This window comes from Neofelis nebulosa, chromosome 7 (assembly GCF_028018385.1).
Source record: "Neofelis nebulosa isolate mNeoNeb1 chromosome 7, mNeoNeb1.pri, whole genome shotgun sequence".
NCBI lineage: Eukaryota > Metazoa > Chordata > Mammalia > Carnivora > Felidae > Neofelis > Neofelis nebulosa.
The window spans coordinates 100,546,525-100,571,661 of record NC_080788.1 but is presented as its reverse complement, the minus strand read 5'-3'; the positions used below and the strand labels follow the sequence as shown (position 1 = coordinate 100,571,661).

The following is a 25,137-nucleotide window of genomic DNA, read 5'->3' as shown; positions in this document are numbered from 1 at the left end:
ATCTCCCCATTTCCCTCACCATCCAGCCCCTGGCAACCACCATTCCATTCTGTTTCTGTGACTTAGATTTTTTTAGTTTTCACATGTAAGTGATATACAGTGTTTGTCTTTCTCTGACTTATCTCACTTAACATAGTTCCCTTAAGGCCCATCATATTATCACAAATGGCCAGATTTCCTTTTTTCCTCATAGCTGAATAATTCTCCATTGTATGTATATAACACATCTTCTTGATCCATTCATCCATGGATGAACACTTAGGTTGTTTCCATAACTTGACTATTGCAATGAAGTGCAGATCACTCTTTGGAATCCTGATTTCATTTCCCGTGGATATATATACTTTTAATTTTTTGAGGACTCTCCATACTGTTTTCTGTAATGGCTGCACCATTATACATTCCCACCAAAAGCAAATAAGGGTTCTGCTTTCTCCACTTCTTTTTAAAAAAAAATTTTTTTTAACGTTTATTTATTTTTGGGACAGAGAGAGACAGAGCATGAACGGGGGAGGGGCAGAGAGAGAGGAAGACACAGAATCGGAAGCAGGCTCCAGGCTCTGAGACATCAGCCCAGAGCCTGACGCGGGGCTCAAACTCACAGACCGCGAGATCATGACCTGAGCCGAAGTCGGACGCTTAACCGACTGAGCCACCCAGGCGCCCCTCGCTTTCTCCACTTCTTAACCAACACATATTATCACTTGTCTTTTTGATAATAGCCACTCTAACAGGTGTGAAGTGATATCTCATTGTGCTTTTGATTTGCATTCCCCTGATTAGTGATGTTGAACATCTTTTCACATACCTGTTGGCCATTCATATGTCTTCTCTGGAAAAATGTCTGCTCAGTTCCTCTGCCCATTTTTTAATCAGATTTCCCCCCTTCTTTGAGTTCTTTATATACTTTGGATATCAACCCCTTCCCATGTGTATGGTTTGCAAATATTTTCTCCTATTCCATAGGTTGCCTTTTCATTTTGTTGATGGTTTCTTTTGGTGGGCAGAACCTTTTTAGTTTCATGTAGACCTTCTTATTTATTTTTGCTTTTGTGGCATGTATTTTTGGTGTTGTATTTAAGAAATCATTGTCAAGACCAATGTCAACGAGCTTAGCCCCTATGAAATACTGTTTTCAGGAGTAGAATTTAGTGATTCATTACTTGCATATAACACTCAGTGCTCAACACAATAGTTTCATTCTTTTGCATGTGATTATTCAATCTTCCCAACACCATTTATTGAAAAGATGATCTTTTCCCTATTAAGTATTCTTAGCTCCCTTGTCAAATGTTAGTTGATGGTATATAGTAGGGTTTATTTCTTGGCTCTTTATTTGGTTCCATTGGTCTGTGTGTCTATTTTTATGCCATACTGTTTTGATTACTATAGCTTTGTAACAGTTTGAAATCAGGAAGCATGATGCCTCCAGCTTTATTCTTCTTAGGATTGCTTTGGCTGTTCAGGGTCTTTTGTGCTTCATTATGAATTTTATGATTTTTTTAATATTTCTATGAAAAATGACATTGGAATTTTGATAGGGATTGCACTGAATCTTCAGATGGTTTGGGGTAGTATGGACATTTCAACAATATTAATTCTTCTGATCTATGCACATAGACTATCTTTCCATTTATTTGTGTCTTCCATTTCTTTCATTGAAGTCTTAGTTTTCAGTGTACAGCTCCTTCACATTCTTGGGTAAATTTATTCCTAAATATCTTATTGTTTTTGATGCTCTTGTGAATAATTTTATTTCTTTTTCTGCTATTTCAATGTTTTGTATAAAACCACAATGGATATCTGTATGCTGATTTTGTATCTTGCTACTTTACTGCTTAGCAAGTTGATTAGTTCTAACAGTTTTCTGTGTGTGAGATCTTTAGAAATTTTCTTTATCTGAGATCATATCATCTTCCAATGGAGACAATTTTACTTCTTCCTTTCTGATTTGGATACCTTTTTTCTGCCTCTATTGAGATGATCATATGATTTTCATCTCTCATTCTGCTAATGTGATGTGTCACATATATTGATTTGTTGCACCATCCTTGCATTCCAGGATAAATCCTTAACTGCAGTGTGTGATCCTTTTTTTTTTTTAATTTTTTTTTAACGTTTATTTATTTTTGAGACAGAGAGAGACAGAGCATGAATGGGGGAGGGTCAGAGAGAGGGAGACACAGAATCTGAAACAGGCTCCAGGCTCTGAGCTGTCAGCACAGAGCCTGATGCGGGGCTCAAACCCACGGACCACGAAATCATGACCTGAGCCAAAGTCGGCTGCTTAACCGACTGAGCCACCCAGGCGCCCCATTGTGTGTGATCCTTTTAATATGCTGTTGAATTTGGTTTGATAATATTTGGTACAGAAGTTTTGCATCTATTCACCAGGGATACTGGCCTGTAATTTTCTTATCTTGTAGTATTTCATCTAGCTTTGGTAGCAGGGTAATGGTGGCCTTTTCAAATGAGTTTGGGAGTATTCCCTCCCAATTTTCAATTTTGGAAGAGTTTGGGAAGGATCAGCATAAATTCTTTAAATGTCTGGTAGGATTCATCAGGGAAATCATCTGGTCTTGGGCTTTTCCTTGTTGGGAGGTTTTTGGTTACTGATTCAATCTCCTTACTCTTTATTGGTCTGTTCAGATTTTCTATTTCTTTATGATTTAGTCTTAGAAGGTGGTATGTTTCCAGTAATTTATCCAGTTCTTCTAGGTTATCCAATTTGTTGGCATATAATTTTTTCATAGTAGTCTCTTATGATCCTTTGTGTTTCTGTGGTATGAGTTGCAATGTCTTCTTTCATTTCTAATTTTCTTTGAGCCTTCTCTTTCTTTTCTTAGTCTAGTGAAGGGTTTGTCAGCTTTACTCATCTTTTAAAAACCAGCTATTAGTTTCACTGATCTTTCCTATTGTTTCTCTGGTCTCTATTTCATTTATTTCTTGCTCTTATCTTTGTTATTTCCTTCCTTCTGCTAACTTTAGGCTTAATTTGTTCTTTTTAAAAAAATTCCTTGAAGTTTAAGGTTAGGTTATTTAGGATCTTTTTTGTTGTTGTTGTTGTTGTTGTTGTTTTGTTTTGTTTGTTTTACATGTTGCTATAAACTTCCCTCTTGGAGCTGCCTTTGCTGTATCTCGTAAGTTTAGGGATATTGTATTTCCTTTTTTTTTTTTTTTTTTTCATTTCAAGATATTTTTTTATTAACCTTCTGATTTCTTCTTTGATACATTGGTTTGCTGTTCGGGAGTGTGTTAACTTCCACATATGTGCGAATTACCCAGTTTTCCTCCTGTTATTGATTTGTAGTTTCATACCATTGTGGTTGGAAAAGATTCTTTTTATAATTTCAGTCTTCTTAAATTGGCTAAGACTTATTTTGTGACCTATTATTTGTCCTGTCTTAGAGATTGCAACATGTACACTTAAGAAGAACATGTATTCTGCTGCTGTTGGATGGAATGTTCTGTATATGTCTATTAGATCCATTTAGTCTAAAGTATAGTTCAAGTCCAACATTTCCTTATGAATTTTTTGTCTGGGTGAGTTATGCATTTTTGAAAGTGGGCTGCTAAAGCCTGCTACTATTATTTTATTGTTGTTTATTTCTCTCATCAGGTCTGGTAATATTTGCTCAATATATTTAGGTGCTCTAACGTTGTATAGGTTTATGATGGTTATATCCTCTTAATGATTGACCCCCTTCATCATTATATAATGACCGTTGTCTCTTGTTACAGGTTTTGGCTTAAAGCGTTGCTCTTTAATTGATATTACATTGCTTATAAAAAGATTTTTATTATGCTCCTACTATGTTTTAGACATTGCGTTTTCCCTGTTGATCTACACAATTATCCCGAGGTAAGAAGTGTTATTGTCCTTTCATAAGTGAAAAATTAAGGCTCAGCAGATTGCTTGAGTTTTCCAATGTCATATAGCAAAGCACATGGCAGAAAAAGAACTGAACCTGATGCTTTGCCATTAAGCCACAGCTATCCACATAGAAGCTACTCAAATGCAAGGCTAGTTCCAAAGGTTGAAATTGAAATTCTTTGTGCATCTTCATGAAATGCTATTATGATAGAATGAAAGGAAACAACTTGTTCTTCTCTTAGCTCCTCTAAATGAAAACAAAGGACAGACTTTCAGACTGAATCTCAATCACTGTGTGTGTGTGTGCCTTTTACTTGTTTGAGCCATGGTCATTATTACCCCAAACAGGAGCTCAGCTGCAGGCAGCAGTGACTAGGCAACAGGCATATCTAAAACTCACTTGTTAAGAAGAGATCCAGCACCATCCCTATTCTGCAATGTTCACATACAAATACAGGCATGCCTCAGAGATATTGCAGGTTTCATACCAGACCACTGCAATAAAGTGGATACCACAATAAAGCGAGTCAAATGAATATTCTGGTTTCCCAGGGCGTATAAAAGTTATGTTTACACTATGCTGTAGTCTGTAAGTGTGTAGTGGCTTTATGCCTAAGAAAACAGCGAACATACTTTAAGTAAAAAATACTTCATGCTAAACAATGCTAACCGTCATCTGAGCTTGTAGCAAGTCATAGTCACTGATCACAGATCACCACAGCAAATATAATAATGATGGAAAAGCTTGGAATATTGCAAGAATTACCAAAATGTGACACAGAGACGTGAAGTGAGCAAACGCTGTTGGAAAAATGACACAAATAGACTTGCTCAAGGCAGGGTTGCCAGAAACCTTCAGTTTGTAAAAAAACACAAAAAAACAACAAAAAACTGCAGTATCTGAGAAATGCAATAAAAATGCACGATAAAACAAGGTATGCCTGTGTGAAGCAGAGGTTTTCAAAATCTTTTTATTAAACAAAAAGTGCTACATTGAGAAAAATTAATAGCTTACGCGTTGCATATATCTTATATTTGACCACTTGATTCTGAATGGTTTCTTTTTAAAAATATTTTACGGATTTTATCTGGTTTCCTTAACCAGATTGCAATTTCCTGTGGGTGATAGTCCCACACATTGTCAGAATCCTAGCAGGAATGAGAATAATTGCTATTATTTATCTTCTCTTGCTATGTGTTAGAAATGTGCTAACCACTTTACATACAGTATCTTATTTAATACTTACAACAATATTATGAGTCACAAGCTATTATTATCCCCTTCTGAAATATGTGAATTTGAGGCTTCATTAGGTAGTTGTTTGTCTTAGGTCTCACAGCTCATGGGTGGCCGAGTAGTGAGTCTCAGTGTTCCTGACTTAATCCTATGAATACTCTTCCTTTAGAATGCATAGTGTCATCCTTATCCCTTACTTAAAATGAGTCACAGCAAAAATAGTCTGCCTGGAAAGTCTTCTTGCTTTCTGACTATCCCTGCCAAGATTTTGCCTACCCTGTCTTTTCCATTAAATACCTTTAGGCCTACTTCCATGAAAACTTTCCCAGTAACCACAGGCAATCTCTCTCTTTTCTGTCTTGTTGATTATTCCTCCGAAAATATCTCAAATTTGTTTCCTTATTGCTATTGTGACTGCCCTAATTCAAGCCTCCATATTCTTTCTCCACGTTTCCAGAAATAACCTCTTAAACAAAAAGTGATTAATTTGGGTTTCCCAAAGGGTCTACTATAAACTGAATGTTTGTGTCCTCCAAGATGTGTATGTTGAAACTTAATTCCCAATGTCACGGAATCTGGAGTTCTCATGCATGGAGTTAGTGCTCACATGAGAGAGATTCTAGAGTTCCCTCACCCCTTCTGCCATGTGAGAACCTAGTGCAAAGTCTGCCATCTATGAACCAGGAAGCAGGCTCTCATCAGACATGGAATCTGCCAGTGCTTTGATGTTGGACTTCCCAGTCTCCAGAACCATGAGAAAAAAATTCTGTTGTTTATAAGCCACCTAGTCTATGGTATTGCATTACAGCAGCTCAAACAGATGAATACAGACTCAACAGATAGAATTCAGGGGGTGGTCTGTGAACTTTAATAAGAAAAATTACATCTTTATCTTCACCAACCTCAAATGGAAATTTAGCATCTTCCATTTCATTTAGTATTTCTTTTTATTTCATTCCCAGAGGTAGACAACACACAACAGTAGCATTAGCCCTCTGACTTGGTTCCCCATACAAATCAGATATTTTCCATCACATTACAAGCTATTGCAAACATCTGAACATGTCATTTATGTTCATCTACTTTATAATTATAGACCCACTATGAGATCTTATAATAATCAGTTAATAAAGGAGTACATATATAACTTTATCACAAATGTTTTTTTCTAAAAAATATTCTGATAAACTGTATTTCAATAGGATTACTTTCCTTTGTAATTTGAAAACATTCTGAAGAGGAGACCATATGCTTCAGTAAGCTACCAAACAGGTCTAAGGCAGAAAAGTTGAAGAATCTCAGTTCTAAATGAATTCCCTGCTTTGACTACTGTGCCAAGAGTAGCATTTTCCATACTACGGCTAGGAAGTTAATTTAAAAATATAAATGGGCTCATATCATGCTCTTAGTCAAAACCTCTCATAGTTTGTCATTCTACTTTGTAGAGAACAAAAACATCTTAAAACAGCCTGTGAAGCTTGCATGCTTTGGGCCTGCCCATCTTTCCAATTTTGTGTGTGGCCTCCTTCCCTTCCCCACACAAGCCTTCACTAATTTTGTGGAAGCTCCAAGTTCTCTTATGCCTTAGAGCTTCATTTATATAACTCCCCGGAGTATTTTTTTCCCCATTTTCTCCATAGGCTGGTTTCTTCTCTTCCTTTAGGAGTCAGCTGAAATATTGCCTCTTTGCAGAGTCTTTACTGACCGCTTCATCCAATAATGACTTCCCTCATCATGTTCTTTCAGAGCACCCTGTTCTTTCCATTTACAGAAAAACGTTTCTCACAATTTATAATGACAAGCGTCGTTTATTTATTTGCTGTTTGATGTATGTCTTTCCTTTTAGGCACTATGCTCTATGAAGGCAGAAACTGTATCTGCTTTATCTACTGTATAATCAGTGGCAGACACAAAGTAGACACTCAGCTAACTGCTGAAGGAGTTCTCAAACAATCTTACTCAATAAATATTCTATTCAACTAATATTTATTTACTGAATACCTAATTTGCCGGGCATAGGTCTGGATATTTGGGATAATAAAGGAACAAAATATACAAAGATTCCTGTCCTTGTGGAACTTATGCAATATTCTAGGCTTCTAATTCAGACTCAGGTGAAAAAACACACACTAATTAAACTGGAAATATATGAACAAGTAGTTTTTAAATGTCAGGCAACAGGTAGGACAGGACAGTGACCAGTGAGAAAAGGGAGATAAGATAAGCCCCGTGATTGTCCCAGTTGACTGTTTAAAAAAGGGGTCCCTGGGTGGTTCAGTTGGTTAAGCATCTGACTTCGGCTCAGGTCATGATCTCACAGGTCATAAGTTTGAACCCCACATCAGGCTCTCTGCTGTTAGCAGAGTCTGCTTCAGAGCTTCTGTCTACTCCCCCTCTTCCCCCTCCCCCACTTGCTCTCTCTCTCTCTCTCAAAAGTCAATGTTTAAAAAAAAAAGGGAAAACTGTTTTTAGGCCATGGCATAGGGAAGGGCTACCCAAACAGAGTTCAGGGATCTCCCTGAGTTGAAGAGAGAGTAACAGAGAATAAAGTGCTACACAGACACAGAATGAGAGGGAGACAGAAAGTGTGAGCTCTGGAGGTTTCCAGAGGATTCCTTTTGAGTCATTAGCTGAATACTGATCAGCACATATGTGGGAGAAGACTGCTTGAAGCTGTACAAAAAAATTCAGAAAGGATCAACTGAATAATCCCTGGTGATCACGCAGGGCTGGAAAAGTTTGTGCCTCCACGATCTCATAACAGATGGGGGATTGACCAGAGTCCTAAAAAGGGTATTGCTTCAGAAGGGGTACCAAATCGGCCTAGGTTAAAGGCTGTTGTGGACCCACCTGCCAATGTTCAAAAGTAAGCCTTGAATAGATCAAATGCTTCTAAGTAACTTAATTGCACTAGAGAACAAAACCCCCAAATATTAAAGGGAATACAAAAAAATTCCAGTATGCCACAATGTCTAGAATCCAATAAAAAAAAATCAGGCATGTAATTAAGTGTGAAAAAAAATCTCTCCCTTATAAGGAGAAAAATTAATCCAAAGAAAAGACCCAGAATTGACACAGATGATAAAATTAATAGATAAGGAGGTTTGTTGTTAAAATAGCTATTTTAAATATTGTCCATACAATCAAGAAGATAGAAGAAAGCAAAACATGATAGAAAGAGACATGGAAGATATTTAAAAGACCCAAATCACATCTCTGGAGATTAAAAAAAAATACATTGGATGGAATTAACAGATTTAGACACTGCAGAAGAAATGATGAGTGAATTTGAAAACGACAATAGGAACTCCCCAAAATTAAGTACAGAGAGAAAATAGGCTGATAAAATATGAACACAAAATATTAAGCTAGAAGACAACTTGAAGGGCCTGAATACACATGTAATGGGGGTCTCGAAAGGAGAGGAGATAAGTTGTGGGTGGAGAAGAAGGAAGAAACAATATCTGAAGCCATAGTGGCTGAAAGAGACATAATGGCTGATGAAAACAACAAGTCCACAGGCTCAAGTAACCCAGAAAACCTCAAATGAAGCAACATGAATCAAACTATACCAATATACAGCATAAAGAAATTGCTTATATAGTATTTGAGTGGGAGAATTCTATATATAATTGCGTATATAGAATTTGAGTGAGAGAACAGAAAAGAAACCATTGTAGTTAGAGAGAATGTTAGAAGGCAGTAAATTTTATAAGGAAATGGAAAGTAAAGCAGGGTAAAAGAGATTATGAATGTGGGTGTGTGCAGTGGGGGTGGGGAACAGATTACAATAGTTGGGCTTAATTGAGAAGGTAATTAATCTTTGGGTAAAAACTTACAGAAAGAAGGGGAGGCACTGACTTGCACTGGAAAGGAGCACTCAGAATGCTGGTATGGAGAACACGGAGTACTTTTGGGGAGTCAAGGGAGGAAGCAGAGATTGCCCTGGAGTCTACCACTGTAATCTAAGAGAGAGGTGGCAGTGGTTCAGAAGTGGTGTGAAGTAATATAATTCTAGATAAACGGTATTTGAATGTAGACTCACCAGGAATTTATGACAGACTGGAGATAGGGTATGAATGCAAAAGAACTGGTAAGGATAATTCTTAAAGTTGTGGGACTGAACAAGTAGAAAGATGAAGCTGTTCTCATTTCAGCTGGTGAAAGCTGCAGGGAGAGAAGTTTTGGGGGTGAGATCAAGAATACAGGTTCGGTTTGAAATTAAAATGCTATCAGTGGGATATACAGTACTGGAGTTTGAGAGAGATGTAGATGAGAGCTTAAATTTGGGAGTCAGGGCCCTACAGATGGTGTATAAAGCCTTGGGAAGGAATAAGATCATCAAGAGAGCATGTTTAGATAGAAAAGAGAGGGACAAGGACTGAACCCCAGGACACTTCAATGTAAGAAGCTGGGGAGCTCAAGCAGAGCCAGGAAAGGGAATTTAGATGGAGTAGCCTGTGAAAGTGGGGGCTGCTGAGAGCCAAATGCTGAAGAAAATGCTTCAACGCATAAGGAATCATTAACCATGTCAAATGCTACCAGTAGGCCACGTCCGATGAAACAGAATTGACTTAGTTAGATTTAGCCAACTGCAGCCCTCAGCAACCTTGGTGAGAGAAGGTTTAAGAGAATGGTGGGAGTGAAAGTCTCACTGAACAGGTTGAAGAGCAAATTGGGGGGCACGTGGGTGGCTCAGTCAGTTGAGCACCTGACTCTTGATTTTGGCTCAGGTCATGATCTCAGGGTTGTGGGATCGAGCCCCATGTTGGGCTCTGCACTGAGTGTGGAGCCTGCTTAAGATTCTCTTCTCTCCTTCCATCCCTCCCACCACTCGTGCTCTTTCTCTCTAAAATAATATTGAAAAAAAAAAAGAGCAAATGGGGCCTCCTCCTCCTTCATGAACAGTTAGTTCAGTCTTAAAGAGATTGGTGGGACTAAGCACGGGGGGCTCCACACTAGGTCAGAGGCCCACGGTGGGATGTCAGAGCTTAAGCAGGGTGAGGAGAGCATCTGTACAGGGGATAGGAGTGTAGGAGCCCAAGTGGGAGGCGAATGCATGCATGTTGGGAGGAGAGGCCATGGAATATGGGACCTTGGTTCCCTACAGGAGAGTTGACCAAATAAGGACAAGGGGAGCCAGGACCCTCTCTGTCAGTGAAGGAAGTTACAAATACGGGAAGTGGAAAAGCTAGAATGTACTGTGGTGTAGGACAGGACCTGGTGGTGTTGGGTGTGAACTCATGGTTACATATACATGGATACACAAAGAAAGAAAGAAATGCAGATGTAAAAGTGTGTGTGTGTGTGTGTGTAGTATTCTCTAACTCCGTCCACTGAGAGGAACTACGAGTAGCAACACCTCAAACGCTTCAGCAATGACAACACCTAGCATCCAGAGTTTCATTTCTAAACACCATTCTCATAGGAACTAGTGCTCTTGGAGAAAGGATGATTCTAGGGCTGGGGCAAGAAAATAACAAGAGGCCCCTCCACCATCATCTTTTTGTACCAAACACTAAAGAGGCACTCAAACAATGATGGAGTCATGTCAAAAGGACACGGTAGCTAGCTTCTCAGTCTGTGTCAATTAAAACATCAAAATAAATGATGGCAGTAGCAATTATAAACCACCGAATAAAAGAGGAAACCATGAGTCCATATCAATATAATTAAATACGTTTTTAAAAATAGAATGTTTGTGGGGCGCCTGGGTGGCTCAGTCGGTTAAACATCCGACCTCAGCTCAAGTCACGATTTTGTGGTTTATGGGTTCGAGCCCCACACTGGGCTCTGTGCTGACAGCTCAGAGCCTGGAACCTGCTTCAGATTCTATGTATCGCTCTCTGTGCCCCTCCCCTGCTCACGCTTTGTCTCTTTCTCCCTTAAAAATAAATGAACATTAAAAAAATTTTTTTAATAAAAGAATAAAATGTTTGTTGAGGGGTAGGATAGTTATAGATCTCAAGGTCCCTCCCCCCAAATACAAATGTTGCTGAACTACAAAAGACAAAAGAAGAACTTTACATGAAGAAACTTGAAAATAACACCTTAATTAAGTAATCAAAGTTAACATCACAGTGACAATTTGAAATCACATGTCACTGATAGAATGCAATGAGACAAATATCCCCATCAATTCTGTATCAATGCCCCAGTTTTGTTAACTGAATTTAATCATGAAGAAATACTAGACAAACCCAAATTGAGTGGTATTCCACAAAATAGACGGCCCATAATCTTCAAAAGTGCCAAGGTCATGAAAGTCAAGGAAGTCTATGGACAGGACAACTAAATGCAACACATGATTCTGAACTAGGTTCTCTTGCTAAAGGGGATATTATTATTATTAGGGTGATTTGCAATACTTAAATGAGGTCTGAGGATTAGAAAGTAGCAACATATCAATGTTAACTTTCTAATTCTGATGACTGTACTTTATGATTATGTAGAAGAATGTTTTTACTTAAAGTACACACTAAAGTATTTGGAAGTGATGGGGCAGCTGTTGACAACTTATTTTCAAATGGTTCAGGGGAAAACAAAATTCTTTGTACTATATTCGCAACCCTGTTTTACCTTTGAGATTACTTCCAGAGGAAAAATAATGTTTCAAAAGAAAGGGAAAATCAGAGGTAGTGAATACAGACAACTTCTTCAAGAAGTTCTGCAAAGCAGAGTAAACAAATGAGGCAGCTGCTGGGAGAGGAAGTGGGTAAGTCAAGAGAAAAAAATTAAAAATTTTATTTAAGGGGGCGCCTGGGTGGCTCAGTCAGTTAAGCATCTGATTTTGGCTCAGGTCATGATCTCACGGTTCGTGGGTTCAAGCCCTGTGCTGGGCTCTGTGCTGACAGCTCAGAACCTGGAGCCTGCTTCAGATTCTGTGTCTCCCTCCCTCTCTCTCTCTGCCCCTCCCATGCCCATGCTCTCTCTCTCAAAAAATAAATAAACATTAAAAAAATTTTTCGGGGCGCCTGGGTGGCGCAGTCGGTTAAGCGTCTGACTTCAGCCAGGTCACGATCTCGCGGTCCGTGAGTTCGAGCCCCGCGTCAGGCTCTGGGCTGATGGCTCGGAGCCTGGAGCCTGTTTCCGATTCTGTGTCTCCCTCTCTCTCTGCCCCTCCCCCGTTCATGCTCTGTCTCTCTGTCCCAAAAATAAAATAAAAAATGTTGAAAAAAAAAAAATTTAATAAAAAATAAAAAAATTTTTCTTCAAGATGGAGAAATAACACTGTGTCTGTACATTGTTGGAGCTGACGAAATAGAGAACCAAGACTGATGATTTAGGATGGGCAGATGGTGGAGTGTGTCCTCAGGCAGGGAGATGACATCTGTTGCACAGGTAAAGGAATGACATTTGGTAAGCGTGTGCATGTCCCCAGACTGACCACTGCTGACGCCCAGCTATCCGGCAATCTCTCCAAACGAGACCGGGGCTGAGAACACCGGAGGGAAGAAAGGGTCACTCCACACAGTCCCAACAAAGGCTGCCACACTATGATTTTAGGCTCTGAAAACATAGGAAGCCACCCTAGGCAGATACCATGACAGCTCTGAGAAGCAGGTGTTAAGGTAAAAATCAGACCCAAGAATTTAAACAGTATGTAAGGATATACATCTGTCTTCATTACATTCTGAAATCGAGACGCATTTTAAAATTGATGTTGCAAAATGCTTGCAAGCCGTCAGGCAAAGAAGTAAGCACTGCCAGGTGGTTACTGCCTATGTATGCGGGAAGTCTCATGTGTGAGATGGCAATCAACCCTCTCAGTTGAGTTGCCTGAAAGGCACCACCCAAAGTTGACTTAACTTTAACTTGTTGCTTTAAAGGACCTCAAAGATTGTGCTGGGATGGAGGCTTGAAACAGGAAGTTATTATGAACATTGAACATCGCCCGTCATAGGCGTGGTGACGTACCTGAAGGCAAAGAAACTGCCAACCTCCGGAAGAGACAGAATTTCCAAAGTAGGAGAGATTGGTCTGACATTTGTCTAGAAAGGTCTTTTGCTCAGGTCAAAAGCAACTGGCTACTTTTAAGCCTTCATTTTTCTTTGAACTATTAATATGTAATTTATGTAAGAAAAAATGCAAATGTTCAGTTTAACACTAGTGAATGCAGAAGAAACCTCAGTATTCTTTGACATGCTTCTCAACATCATGGTGTCTGTATCACTGCGGGTGGCCATAATTGAGTAGAAAGGATCTTTCCTGGGTGTGAGGAGTACTCGGGGTCAAACTTTGATTGCAATACTACAGAAAGTAAAATTGTATGGATAAATATCTACTATTTTTTATTTATAAAATAATGAGTGAATATTCTAAGTTCTCTTCCCCTCTCCTCTCCTCCAAGGGTGGTATTAAACTAATGTCGTATCTATAGGATTTTTTTTTAAAAGGAAATAGAATGATATTTTTGAAATTAATAACTTGAAAATAGTCACCAAAAAGTACATTTATTTAACAAAAAAGAAAGACACTGAAAAGTGTCACCCAAAATAGTTACATTTTTAAAAAGGGAGACTTCATCTGGCCTGAAAACTGGGCTATCCAGAGAAATTCATTTTCTAGGGATTTCAAATCATCAAGGTTTAACAGTACTTCTGTAGCCCCTAGGTACAATGTGTAAGGCTAAGCGTGTGTGGTGCTTAACAAATACCTACTGAATTTTTAAAAGTTATATCAACTGTCACAAAAATGAAGTGCCAAGCTCAATTATTAACGTATGTGTGAATTCAATTTAAAATTTTTTGCTTCATTATCCGCAAATTGAAAGAATTAGGACTGGCCAAAAAAAAAAAAAAAAAAAAAAAAAGAATTAGGACTGGCCAATGCTGAACACAACCCTTTCCTCTTTAAGTCCTTTGACATACTGTACTGATTTTATAGTCCCTGAAAATTCTCTCAATTGGCCTATGAGGAGGACAGTATCTTGTTCTCCCTAATAAATCAAATGCAAGCATTTTAGGGAAGAGATGTTAAAACTTTCATTTCAAATGCTGGAGAAAAACTTCAAAAGCCTCAAACTTAGGATGTATGTCCCCTCTCTAGTACCAAGTGTGATGTCTAACTGGTCTTTTTTCAGTACCATTTTTTTTTTTTTATGATTGGTACAATTCCAATCTTTTATGAATCAATCATCAGAAAGATGATTTCTTCCTCTCTCTCTCTCTCTCTCTCTCTCTCCCTTTGCTCCTCCCCCAGCCTCTAAGAAAAAGGAACCTTTGTCTTTAATTCAATAATTTACACATATTTGTCAGTTATGAAAATCGGGTCTATTTTTATGTTGAACTGTTTTAAAAAGAAGGTGTACTATAAATGCTGGCTACTTATAATCATACATATGACATGAAACTATTTGCCCATCCTCTCTTCATTTTTGCATTTCAGTGAAACTTCTCCTGTGATCACAGTTTTATTTAGCCAGTTATATTCAGGCTTGCAACTTCCCAAACCATAAATGTCACTGGAAATATCACATGGAGTATAGCTCCTGATGTCCTGTTATATGACATTCTTAACACATGAACTTAAAGTTATCCACTCAAAAAGAGTTTCTGGAATGCCTGAGTACTCCACTGCCCTGACGGATGCAGACAGGTGAATGACGTGATCTTTGACTTTGAGGACTGTAGTCTAGTTGGAAAAATTTGTTTGATGAAAATGGTCAGAATGGCAAGAGATTCACGGACAAATGGGGATTGGAGCTGACCCTTAAAAGGGGAGTAAGATTTGGACAGGGTCTTAGTCAATTCAGGTTCTGTAACAAAATATCGTAGAATGGGTGGATTATAAACAACAGAAATTTATTCCTCACAGTTCTGGAGAGTGGAAAGTCTAAGAACAGAGTGCTGGCAGATTCAGCATCTGGCGGGAGTCCACTTCCTGGTTCAAAGATGTTTTCTTACTATTACCTCCCACGATGGAAGGGATGAGGGACCTCCCTGGGGTCTCTCTTTTTTTTTTTTTTTAATTTTTAAAAATATTTATTTATTTATTTATTTATTTATTTATTTATTTATTTATGAGACAGAGAGAGACAGAGCACGAGTAGAGGAGGGGCAGAGAGACAGGGAGACACAGAATCCCAAGCAGGCTCCAGGATCTGAGCTGTCAGCACAGAGCCTGACGCAGGACTCGAGCCCAAAGACCGCAAGATCATGACCTGAGCTGAAGTTGGACGCTCAACCGACTGAGCCACCCAGGCACCCCATGGGGTCTCTTTTTAAAAGGGCGCTAATCCTATTCATGAAGGCTCACCCCTCCTGACCTAATCATCCTCCAAAGGCCCACCTCCAAATACCATCATATTGGGGGTTAGGATTTCAACATATGAACTTTTTTTTTGAGGAGTCGGGGATACAAACATTGAGTCTGTAGTAGATATGAAAAGAATAAGGAGAAAGGCATTCTCAGTGAGGGACCCAGAATAACCAGAGAGGTGGGAATTTACAGAGCATATTCTTGGGGGAGAAAGGGGGAGTAAGGGGAGCAAGTTGGAAAGGTCTATTTGGGATAAATGAGAAATAAATTTGACGTTTTTATGTGGGGTCAATCTATGGAGCATCCAATTAGTTAAGAAGCACTCATTTCACCCACACCCCTGGCCTTGGCTTTCTTTTTTTCTTACATCTACATTATTCTTCATTATGCTAACCATGCCCTCTGTCAGAAAGCATCTTTCCAGCCTACAATGATTCTCACTCCTCCTTAAGTATCCATTCCTTTCCCATTCATGTGGGTGTGTTAATTCCTAGGAGCAATGTTTGTGCAATGTGGTTCTATTCTAATGTCCATTGATTAGAGCTGTAGATGGCTCACTCTTGATAGTACAGAAATGCCACTCTAGGAATATGCACTTGAAAAGGAATTAAATCAATCTATCACCTCTTCATGGAGGTGGAAGTGACATGGGATCCTGGGAGCTGTGGGCAGCCATCATATCTGCCACACGGAACAGGCAGCTGAGAAATCTATTCTTGGGAAAAGAAAGAGACACACAAAGGGAGGCAGAGACATGTAACAGAGCTCTCCCGGTTTCCAATGGGCTTCCAGCTCTTATTTCTATTGCTTACCCAGCTACATTTCTGCTCTTGGAATCTGAGACACACTGTATCTTTTATAATCAATCCCCTCTTCCTGCTTAAGTGAGCTTGGGTTAGGCTCCTATTATTAGAAACCCAAGGAGCCCTAATATAATGGTGAATAAATAGATTTACTGAAGTCCTGCTGTCCTTTACTTTTGGACATGCTCTCTCAACTTGTGCTCGAAGGACAAGCTTCCTTTTATTTGTCTTTGCTCAACATCAGTGTGAGTATATTGCTGTTTCATACATCTCAGTGTCACAGTTCTACGCCCCTCTCCGTTCCTGTCGCCAGATCCCTTCCCAGCTTCCTTAAGTTTCTCTTTACTTTCTGTCCTTGAATTAAATGCTAACAAAGAAACACAGAAAGGCTGGGAGTATAATTTATATATGCCTGAGGCTTATGAACAGATAATGGATTCATTAGCCCAATTCTCCCAGGATCTGTGATGCAAAGGGATAGGACACAAGAAGGTTTAAAAATGAATATGCTATTCAGATCCTCTTACTGTACAGCTTCTCTCTGCAGCCCAAGTTATTCTGGAGGCCACAGGAGGGATAGGGCCGTGCCTGCTGATGGGACTCTGGAAGCTCCAGGGCCACTGTGTTCCCAGCCCCCTGTTTCTTGTGGCCTCAGCCACAGTGGGCTCTGTCACATGTACATACCACCACCACTGCCCTTTATAGCTTAAAGAGGTCGCTACTCTGACTGCAAAATCACAAACATGGGATCTTCAGAGAGAAGCTCTCTCTTGCTGATGGGATCATGCATGCACATCAGGTGGAGAAGCCTGAGTGCTCAGAAGCCTTTGAAGGGACTCCGGAAGGCACATACCCCAGCCCTAAACCATCTAGCTGTCAACTCTGTCAACACAGTCGCAGTTTAGCCAACAGCTGAACTAAAAATAATCTGACACTTCACCACAGCGTGCCTGCCTGGCTCTGATGTGCAGAACAAATACAGAAATACAAGCTGCTGCTGTATTTCCAACAATGTGAGGTCTAATGACATAGTGAGGGTCCAGAGATTTGGATATGAAGATTGCCTAGGAAGATCACCACCCAGGGCCGGCTTTATTAGATGAACGCTTCATCTCTCTTGCCGTGGTGATTCCTTTGGTGTCTTCGGAAGAAGTATACAAAGGGAACTGGGGTGTGGTGCTGGCTTCTTTCTGATGATATTTGGAGATTATGCTTCTTGGCTATCTTATTTATGTCAGTGATAGGTCGTGTTCATATTTTCTGTAACCGCTTCCTAGACTAGGAAGGGGGATCAAGGAGATCCTTGAGGGCAAGAGCCATGTTTTCATCTTTATCTGTCTTTGTCTCTCTAGGACCTAGCAAAGGTCTGGCAATTCAAAAAGCTGTCAGTAAAATATTTGTTAGATAAAAGAATAGATGAACAACTGAAAATCAGTAAAAATCCAACCTTATGATGAGGGTCTGGGAAAGCTTCTCAAAGGATGTAATGATTGGTCTGAGCCTTCAAGGAGTCGCCAGAGTTAGTAAAGCAGAGAGACAGAAAGAAGGTGAGTGAATGTTCCAGTCTTTTGAAATTTCCAACAAGAGCATCAGAAGTGGCTCAGTATGGCAGGTTGGCAAAAAGAAGGGAATGAAGCTGAAAAGAGGGGCAGAGGCCAGAAGCACCTTGCATACTCTGCTAACGGTTTGGATTTTATTTTATAGGTGATGGGAAGCATGAAAAGATTTTCTATAGGAAAGGAACATAATGAGATTTTCTTATAGAAAATGCTCATTGGCAGCAATGTGGAGGATAGTTGATGGCATGGATGGAGACAGGGTTGAGATGGGATTTCTGGGATCAACTAGGAGCCCCTTGTAGTCAGTCACTCAGGTGAGGGAGGATGGAGATCTGACTTATGGCTGAACAGGCCTATTTCTGTCTTCTCTCTCCCACTGCCAGCTTTTCATCACCTCCAGTACCATCACATCCTCCTTCGGGAGAAGATCTGAGAATGCTGAAGAGTAACAGAAAATGCCAACCACAACAGTGCCTCACAAACACTTTTATCTTAGTTAGGGTGCCCTGAAAGGCAAAGTGACATTTTCCAGAAGGTCCATGGGCAAAACTTTCCTCTGTTCCCGTCCCTCCCAAAGAAGAACTAAATGTCTCATTTTGATGTGACAATCCTTGAACAACCTCACTTCTCTCAGCAGTCACTGTGCTACTTTTTCAGCAAGGGGGTAAGAAAGAAGAGGCAAAAGGAAAAGACGAGATGAAGAAGGTGGTAAAGGAGCAAGGCAGATGGTGAGGACCCTTTATTTATCTCATTCATGAATAAAGAAGAAGAGTTAAAGCTGTTGAAAGAAGAGAAGCTGTTTACATCTTATAGCCCCATTATCAGAACTCAAAAAAGAAGATTAAAATAGATAGATGTCCATGGATATTTGCTTAGCTTACTTATGAGGGAATACCATCTCCCCCTTCACTCTCTAGCATGTATCTGATAGGAGTTAGAAGGAACAAACCCTGGGTACCAGGCTGCCTCAGTCGGGTGAGCATGCAACTCTTGACATCAGGGTCATGAGTTCAAGCCCCATGGTGGGTGTAAATTTTTACTTAAATTAAAAAAAAAAAAAAAGGAGCAAATCCCTTCCCCTAGGTTCTTAACCTTGGCTTTACATTGAAACTAAGTGATAATTAAAAACAAAACACACACACACACATACACACACACAAACCTGATGCCTGAATCATAACTCAAGAGATTCTGACTTAATTGGTCTAGAGTGTCATCTTGGAATTGATCTTTTCATAGAGTTCCCTGAGTAATCTGAGTGTACAGGTGGGCGGAGAACTATTGTTCTAGACCAGGGGGTCAGTCAAGTTTTCAGTAAAAGGCCAGAGAGTAAACATTTTATGTTTTGAGGGCCACGTGGTCTCTGTTGTAACTACTCTGCTCTGCTGTTGTAGTGGGAAAGTAGCTACAGACAATATGTAAATTAATGGCTGTGTTATAATAAACCCTTATTTATAAAAATAAATGTTCTGGCTCATGAGCTTTAATTTACTGACCCTTGATCTACAAGCATACTCCAAAGGTTGGGTAGATAGTTTAGGCTGCTAACTCAGGTATGGAGAAAATAGTAAAAATATTCTAGTTTTAAAAAGAATTTGGGGGGGGCGCCTGGGTGGCTCAGGTCATGATCTCACGGCCCGTGAGTTCAAGCCCCGCGTCAGGCTCTGTGCTGACAGCTCAGAGCCTGGAGCCTGTTTCAGATTCTGTGTCTCCCTCTCTCTCTGACCCTCCCCCGTTCATGCTCTGTCTCTCTTTGTCTCAAAAATAAATAAACGTTAAAAAAAATTAAAAAAAAATAAAAATAATTTGGCACTTGGAAGAATGTTCTAGTGTTATTTTAATAAAATGAGATACATTTCTGAGTTTCACTTGATAAAATACTTTCATTTACCCACTACGCTGTTTGACTTCTCCTTAGGGAGACCATGTGTGATTTCAGTGTTTTGAAGAAAAGAAATCCAATGAGGTATAAAAGAGTGAAGAATTATAACCTGCAGTGGTGAATAGACGGATTAATCATGACAGGATTAATCAAGAGAGACACTTAAACTTAGAGCCTAAACCAAGACAGAAAAGTTAAAACCCAAGTAAGAAGACAGTCTCTACAAAGTTAGGGAGGTCAACTGGTGACCTGATACATTTTGTGTGTTCTCCAATCTCCTTGGCTAGATCTCAGCCATGAGCCAAAGTTTTTCATTTGTTTGTTTTGCTGTTATTGTTTTGTTTTTAAGTCTACATGGAGAACCAGTTTTAATCTATGCTGTCATTTCATTTGAGAGAAATCTGGAGAAAGCAAAGACACATTAGAAAAATGAACGTTTGCCCAATCATTAAGTTTCTCTCTTGCCCTCACTGCTTTCATCACTCTCCATAGAAGGGAAGTCAAGTGACAGGTGGCTGCAAGCCACACTCCTCATAATCGAGGCTGGAGGAGTGGTGTGGGCTACGTGGTCCTCACCTTTATCCTATCGATGTTGGCCTCCATCTTCAGCTGTTCTACCAGCTTCCTGGCTTGTGCTATGCTGGCGGTGTTGTTGCTGGCCATTGGAATGCTGGGTAGGCTTTTCAGATACACTGAAAGAAAACAGGAAGGAAGAATATATCAGGGAATTCATGGGCTGCCAAATGCACAGGCTCATCATATCCGGGGGTGTCGAAAGAGTGGCTGTGGTCAGGTCTGGCTCTCCCAGCCCTTTACATCCCCAGTCCAGCACTGAGTCTGATTACAGGCAGACCAGAAGATGAGGTGTGTTTTTCCAAATACCTGCCCTCCCCACCTCACTGCCCTGCCCCTGCCCCCCCGCTTCCATCTGCACTTCTTCCCCTTCTTCAGAGAAGCACAATGAAGCACAATGAAACACAATGTTTACGAAATCACTTAGAATAAGGTGTACTGCTGAATCAAGAAAGCAAGTCATTAAAGTTATCTTATGAAATGAGTTCAAAATAGTAAGGGCGACAATATACATTATTACTGCTGTTATTTTTCAGGTGCTATTGTCAGATACTCTGTTAAGTGCCCTCAGAGGGTAAACAATGGAAGGCAAGCAGAGAGAGGAATGGTACATTATATAATCCTTGAGGACTAAAGACACCAGGTTTGCAATGTTCTCCTGATGGGCTCAAACACCAGCTTTATAGTTAACTGTAATCACCTCAGCCTATTATACTGCAAGGACTCTATACAGGATGTGTGGCTTTTCAGTGTTGTTTATCCAGCATTTTAAAAAATAGTCATTTCTCTCTACTCTATTTGAAATATGGCTAGATTCACAACCATGTACTTGATTGATTCACAACTTTTCATTTATAACAACAAGGGGGAAGGATTGCCATGTCTGAATTGTTAATTACATCAATGAGTTCACAGAATTCTGGTGAATTCTTTATTAAGTATAATGGACTTATTACTTTTCTAAATATGGAAATGGAACACAAATGTTCAGAGAGTGGAATTCTGCACCTATGTAAATTGTGAGATGGTTTCTTTGCCTCTGGCTTTGCCAGATTTCCTCCCCATCTTTGCTCCCATCCCCTTCAGGTCCTATCCCAATTTCATTTTCTCTTCTAATTCTTTCTTGACCCACCATCTCATTTGATTTTTGTCATTCATCTCGGAAAGTACCCTATTTTATTTTTGGTACCCATTTCCCCCACATTCTGATCACGTCTCGCTCTATGTTAAGGTGCCATATGCTATTTCAGGACTGTCTGTATAGATGTGCCCCTCATGGTCACTGACACCCAAGAGTGAAGCAATGTCTGAGAGCAGCAATTTAACTAGAGTGCATGACACAAGAAATGAGAGGCATTAAAGCCTTGCTTCAGTCAACAGTTGAATCTTGCTCTGAAGACATTATATTAAAAACTGTGACTTCTGCTAGTTTTGGGCAGTATTTTAATTCAGGGATAAAGTATAATCAGGCTACCATCACAAAAAGGAAAGAGAACACATAGAAAACCTGGGGAAGGAAGAATGACCCATAGTAAGTTCAATGTAAGACTGTCTCTTATTCAGTAAAAATCAAGAAACAATTTTTAATGACCAAAAAAACATAAGTATGCAAATTATTTCCTTTGGTTCTTGTATCTTGGCATCTTATTCTTCAAGACAAAAGAAGAAATTATGTATAACTCTCTGTAAACAAAGAGGTCCCTTCATAGTGTTATTTTATAAAGAATACTGCAAAATCAGCCACCCCAACGGCATTTACAGTATAAACTGGAAGATAATTAACTGTTCTCTCAACTTATTTTCAAAGGCGTCAGAGACAATAAAGTGGGAAGGAAGACTGAAGGGATTTTGAAGCCACAAAGATCTCTGAGCACTACTTTCATATGCTTGAAGATCAAGGGAGGGATCTTTATGTAAAAAAAAAAAAAATAAGAAGAGGCTTTGACAATTACGATTTCATCAGCATAATTAGGGACCCAATCATCTCCCCCACAGGGAAATTACGTATCCCCAAATGGAATAAAAATCTAACACCCTTGCAAAATGTCACAAGACCAAGATGGAATTTTGAATTACCAAGTTAGGGTAGTCTAACTCTTTCATTCATTCAAAGTTGGAAGTAGTTATGATCCACAAGACCCTGGACACTGTTCTGTGAAGTTAACATTTCTTCTGAATTAGAATTTATCACACTAGAATACAAATTATCACAGAATTATCAAATACTCATTGGCCCTGAGGGAGCTTTGGGAGTCTGGCCAGCTATTCTTCTGCCCTTGAATTTAAACCAGATTACGTAGCAACTTGTGTCAGAGACCACAGCTTGCCTCCAAATAGTCAAATACTGCTTCTCCTCTTCTTCATTAGTAATGACAATTTTTTTTTTCTTTTTAACAGAGACCACAAGAACCCTGAATTTTAGCTGGGCAGACTTCACTGAAATATATATTCTCCGGTCTCCCTTGCAGGCCATTATAGCTCTATGACCAAGTTTTGGCCAATAAGATATAGGCAGAAGTGCCCTTGAAGGGAGCGGGGTGTGTTCTTTGCCTCCCTTTCCTCCTGCTACTGGCCTAGAAGACAGTCTTGTTGGCTATAGTGCTCCATCTTGAACTGTTAGGTTTTACACCAGGGTGAGAAGGAAAGATCCGGGTGCTTACTGATACTGTAGAGCCACAATACCAGTTGTGACCTGGTTATGTAAAGAGAAATAAGTACTAATTTGTTTATACCACCATTATTAAGAGTTTTTCAGCTATTGGACAACAGATCTGCCACTGAGTAAATGACCCATTGTTTTCATGTGAATATCTTAGTTAAGTCTGTGTCCTAATGCCTTTTCATGTTCCTTGGGAAAGCTATGGCTGTCCCAAGGAGACTGAGACAGAAAATGTCTGAGTTTTCTATTGCTCCTGTATCACATTACTACAAATATAGGAGCTTAAACAATAGGAATTTATTATCTTACAGCTCTAGAGGTCAGAAGTCTGAAACGGGTCTCACTGGACTAAAATCCAGGTGTCAGCAGGGCTGTATTCCTTCTGGAGGCCCTAGGGGAAAATTTGTTTTCTTGCCTCATCCTAGCTTCTAGGGGCTACTATTGGTGTTCCATGGCCCTATCCTTCATTTTCAAAGCTAGCAAAGGTGAGTTGAGTTGTTCTCATATCATATCACTCTGACCTCTTCTGTTGTCATATCTCCCTCTGACTCTCCTCTGCTCCTTTCTTCAAGAACCTTGTAATTTATGCCTGGCCCACCTAGATAATCCCGGACAATCTCCCCATCTTCAGGTCAGCTGGCTAGCAACCTTAATTCCAGCTGCAACTTTCATTCCCCTTTGCCATATGACGTAGCATATTCACACATACCAGGAATGGAGACATGGGCATTTTGGGGGGCCTTCATTCTACTTACCATGGAAGAAGACCCCTGTACAAACAGAAAAGAGAAGTGGGGAGGTGAGGAATGAGATGGAAAAAGAAGAGGGATGGGGCAGGATGCAAGTCTGAAAATGTTGGGAAGAAAACACATTTGAAACCTAAATGGACTTAAGAGTAAAAGTAAACACAGGTTTTCGTTTTTGTTTGAGGAAGATACAGCATCAGTGTTCTTGGTTTACCATATGACCCAACAGAGTCTAGTATCACTTTTGGAATCGCTTTGTGCATTTTCTTCTTTTGTGTATCCAGTTGCTTTCCCATAACATCCCCCTCCTGGAGATAGAAAGCACTAAACAGTCCTAGACCAGTGTTCCAAAGAAGTATGTTTTCCTAAAAAGTGGCTATGGTAAGAAAAGTTAGCCTGTCTTCTAAGCTTGATGTATTTGGACAATGCATCACGTGTGCATACACGCACGTGCACACACACACTCAGAACCCTTCTCTTCTTATAAAACTGAAACTCTGTACCCAGGAAACAGTAACTCCCATTATTTCCTCCCCTTAGCCCTAGAAACCACTATTCTACCTTCTGTTTCTATGATTTTGGCTACTATAGGTGCCTCGTAGAAGTGGGATCATACAGTATCTTTTTATGACTGGCTTATATCACTTAGCATAATGTCCTCAAGTTTCATCTACATTGTAGCATGAATCAGAATCACCTTCCTTTTTGAGGCTGAATAATATTCCACTACACACATTTTGTTTTCCCATTCATCTATTGATGGACACTTCCATTGCTTCCATGTTTTAGCTACCATGAATAATGCTGCTATAAACATGGGTATACAACTATCTCTTCAAGACCTACTTTCAATTCTTTCGAGTATACACCTCAAAGTAGAGTTGCTTGATCATATGGCCAATCTATTTTTAGCTTTGTGAGGAACAGCCATATTATTTCTCATAGCAGCTATACCATTTTACATTCTCACCAAAAGTGCACAAGGGATGCAAATTGTCAACTTTTCCAATACTCATTGTTTTCCATTGTTTTTGTTTTTGGCAGTAGTTATCTTAATGGGTGTGAGGTGGTATTTCAGTGTGTTTTTGATTGGCCTTCCCTAATGATTAGTGATGATGAGCATCTTTTCATGTACTTATTGACCATCTGTAGATCTTCCTTCTCCTGTGGAGAAATATCTATTCAAGTCCTGTGCCTCTTTTTGTTTTTAATGTTTTATTATTTTTAGGTAATCTCCATACCCAGCATGGGCCTCAAACCCATAAACCTGAGTTCAAGAGTCACATGCTCCACTGACTGTGCCAGCCTGGTGCCCCTCTTTGCACATCTTTTTTCAAGTTTATTTATTTTGAGAGAGAGAAAACAAGAGAGAGTGGGGGAGGGGCAGAGAGAGAGGGAGAGAGAATCCCAAGCAGGCTCCACTCTGTCAGCACAGAGCCTGATGAGGGGCTCAGTCCAACAAACTGTGAGATCACGACCCAAGCTGAAATCAGGAGTCAGATGCTTAACCAACTGCCAACTAGATGTCCCTGCCCATTTTTGAA

At 39.8% G+C, this 25,137-nt stretch overlaps 1 protein-coding gene across 3 annotated transcripts in view; it reads right to left on the bottom strand.

Annotated features, from left to right (window-relative positions):
- Positions 1-25,137, bottom strand: part of GNG2 (G protein subunit gamma 2) — a 120,891-nt gene that overhangs the window by 5,797 nt on the left and 89,957 nt on the right. For all 3 annotated transcript variants that reach the window (XM_058739046.1, XM_058739047.1, XM_058739045.1), the window contains one exon: positions 20,192-20,307. In XM_058739046.1, the coding sequence (XP_058595029.1) occupies positions 20,192-20,278 (87 nt within the window). In that variant the 5' untranslated portion in view covers positions 20,279-20,307. The remainder of the gene's footprint in view (positions 1-20,191; positions 20,308-25,137) is intronic.